The sequence below is a fragment of the Cryptomeria japonica genome, chromosome 4 (genome assembly GCF_030272615.1).
Source record: "Cryptomeria japonica chromosome 4, Sugi_1.0, whole genome shotgun sequence".
Taxonomy (NCBI): Eukaryota; Viridiplantae; Streptophyta; class Pinopsida; order Cupressales; family Cupressaceae; genus Cryptomeria; species Cryptomeria japonica.
In genome coordinates, this window is record NC_081408.1 from 260300473 (window position 1) to 260303265 (window position 2793).

Genomic DNA, 2793 nt, shown 5'->3' on the forward strand with positions numbered 1-2793 from the left:
TCCATAATGATTTGGTTTGATATGAGAGATTTGTATCATTTCAGATTATTTTTTTATCTTTTAGCAGGTTTGTTTTTTCTTTTTAAGTAGTGAAGATTTTGCAATAAACCGCCTTTGAATTTTACTCTTGAATTTTAACGACTGTCTACAAATGTATTTATATTTGAAGTTATTAAAAACAAACACAAAAATATCAAGTAGAAAGCAAGTGGATATGGTCAATTTACAATATTTGTGCCTCTAGAAGCATTCAAAGGCATTTGATGTCTCTTACGGGAATATTCAAACCATTGCATCATATTTTCATATTTAAGATTTGCTTCAATCTGTTAGATTAACCTCGAGATCGAAGCATTATTCAAAGTGCGAAACGCTAAATCTTGAACTACTTTGGGATGCTATGAAAATTTAGAAAGGTTTAGAAGTATCCCAGTTGGTGCGTGTAGGTGTCCATTTGGGACATTTAGGGTTGAAATAGGAAGATGTGACTCTGGAATTGAGGAGCTCGATTATTGGAGCGAACTTGACGCAGCGGGGTGCCTTGTATTGATTGATAGATGCCCCTCGGCTCAGGGCATAATCCATCAATTCCTCAAATGTCCCACTTTCTACTATTTTTATCTCCAGGGGGCCGATGGATTTGTCGGCGGCTCTCCCTTGCCTGTAAACTGAATTCAAACTCTCCTCCACAGTAAGACAACACTGCTGCAAAACCTCGGCAGGCACTTCCTCATGCGTTGCACTTTTCAGCTCCCAGAAGAGAACATAATGCCCCGGAATGCTAGATACGTCGGCGTAGCTGGTGTAATCAATCAATCGAGCCCCATAGCTCTCCAGATACTCAGTTGCCTTGTCCACCGCATTTTGCAGCTCCACTTCGTCAGTTTTGTCCGAGTCAATGCTCAACATTACATTTTTCCGGCACACAAAGTGAAACTGCGGCGCCGAGTTGTGAAAGCCGGTCACCCTGAGCACGTCTCCCACTCTGTAACGATACAGCCATGCACCGCAACAAGGAAAATAAATATGTTGATTATAAAGTCATGCTGATGATCAATTACGAACCATTTTGGCTATAGAACATGTTCAGAAAATCATTATATATGTTCTTTTTTACTGATATTTTACCTGCGTATGTGGTTACCACAAGTTCATATTCTTCACCCACTTCGACGTCAGCAAGCTCCACGAGCTCCGGATGTGGCTGATTGTTGGTGTTTTCGTTCTGATTGTCACGGCGGAGAGGAAGAAATTCGCAGTAGGCCATGTTGGGTAAGATAGTATACGACACTTCCGATGGTTTGCTAATCGGATGCAGATTCAGCCCGAAGTAGCACTCGGAAGAAGCGTACATCGTGCCCAACTGAGGGAGTCCGTCGCTGTAGAAATCTAGGGTCGGTATGTACTGGGCCATGGCGCCTGTCACGATCACTTCCAGGTACTTTGTGTTGGGCCACAGCCGCTTGATTATTCCCTCCCATGATTCGTTCGAGCACTCACGTTCCATGAGATCTGCCATCTCAGGATTGGGACTCAATATGTTCATCACCGCCTTTCTTAATGAAGGATCGGTCACGTCTTCCTCACTCGGGCTTCCTATTCGAATATCACGGCAAAGCGATCGCCAGTGCTGTTCGAGGAAACGAATTGCTCTGAGCAAGCCAGAGGCGAAGACGGCTCCTGCTCTCAGAACTTGTTTGTTTTGGGCAAGGCCGCAGAGGATTTGAGCGTACATGCTCTGGTGTGAATCGGGGCACAAAATGGCCTCCACGGGGCTGGTGTAGACATTGTAGGGATCAAAAGGTTTTTCTCTGAAGTGCCGGCTCTTGTAATAGCTCGTTAGGACTGGCCGAGCTACTAATCCGCCAGGAGTCTTGGTTTCAGATTTGATGAAGAGGAAGTACATACCTTTTCCCTTGTCCAGCTCCTTTATGTACCTGCCACACACATTTCCTAAGATTAAAACCCTGTACGTTATTTAGATTTCACATAAATATCTCTTTAATTATGAGAATTGAGGGAGGATTCACTGACTGGTTCATAACAGGCATGAGAAGGCTGTAAAGCAATGTTTTTCTGTCTAATTCCTCTTGGATTGTGGGCATCAGCTTGCGTCCTCCAGCGGATGTTCCAGAGCTATTATAAAAATAAGGCCACAGAATTCAAACATTGAAATAAACTGGGACGAAAAACATCGAATTAACAGACATAACGCTGTATGGTTCACGTGACCTTTAGATGAAATATTAAAATTTTAATTTATGTTTACCTAGTGGGAAATTCGGAGATCGGATGAGATGAAAGAAGAGGAGATTTATCCCCGTTAGCGATTCGCACAATATCAGGCTGCAGATCGTCGTATGTGATCACGGGTAACAGTTTTTTGAAAGAGTCCCTATCAGTGAGACCGTTGAGGTCATAGCGCTTTAGGTATTCTGTATTAGCGTTCCTCGTCAAAATCTCAGAAAGCACTTGAGCCTGCACTTGATCAGCATGTGTGGTGACATTCTCAATAAAGTCCAGAGCTTTCTTATCATTATCACTGAGGACTGCAGTGTTGTCACTAAGCATGGCTTCGGACATACTGATGGTATAAGAAACCTAAAAGTATATCCTTAAGAACTTGGATGAAGACGAGGATATGGGGCAAAGAGGAAAACTAGACTTCAGGCTCAAATCGTACAATTGAATAATGTGTGAGAAAGGCGTAGTAAGAGGGCTGTATATATAGGTGTATTGAGGCCAGGCCATGGCTTGAGTCCAAACCGTCCTTGGGCAGATCACCAACTGCAC

At 43.3% G+C, this 2793-nt stretch overlaps 1 protein-coding gene across 1 annotated transcript; it reads right to left on the bottom strand.

Annotated features, from left to right (window-relative positions):
* Positions 1-408: 408 nt before the first annotated feature.
* On the bottom strand, positions 409-2583 carry LOC131065441 (indole-3-acetic acid-amido synthetase GH3.5-like). Its single transcript, XM_057999948.2, has 4 exons — positions 2270-2583; positions 2035-2136; positions 1129-1937; positions 409-1001 (listed from the first exon to the last, which is right to left on the bottom strand). Exons 1-4 carry the CDS (start codon positions 2581-2583, stop codon positions 409-411), a joined length of 1818 nt encoding a protein of 605 aa, XP_057855931.2.
* Positions 2584-2793: the final 210 nt, after the last annotated feature.

Coding starts and splice junctions, on each gene's coding strand:
- LOC131065441 (XM_057999948.2), bottom strand. CDS start 2,583: ATGTCCGAAGCCATGCTTAGTGACAACACTGCAGTCCTCAGTGATAAT. Junction 1,938..2,034: donor CTCATGCCTGTTATGAACCA/GTCAGTGAATCC, acceptor TGTGTGTGGCAG/GTACATAAAGGAGCTGGACA. Junction 1,002..1,128: donor TGTGGTAACCACATACGCAG/GTAAAATATCAG, acceptor GTTGCGGTGCAT/GGCTGTATCGTTACAGAGTG.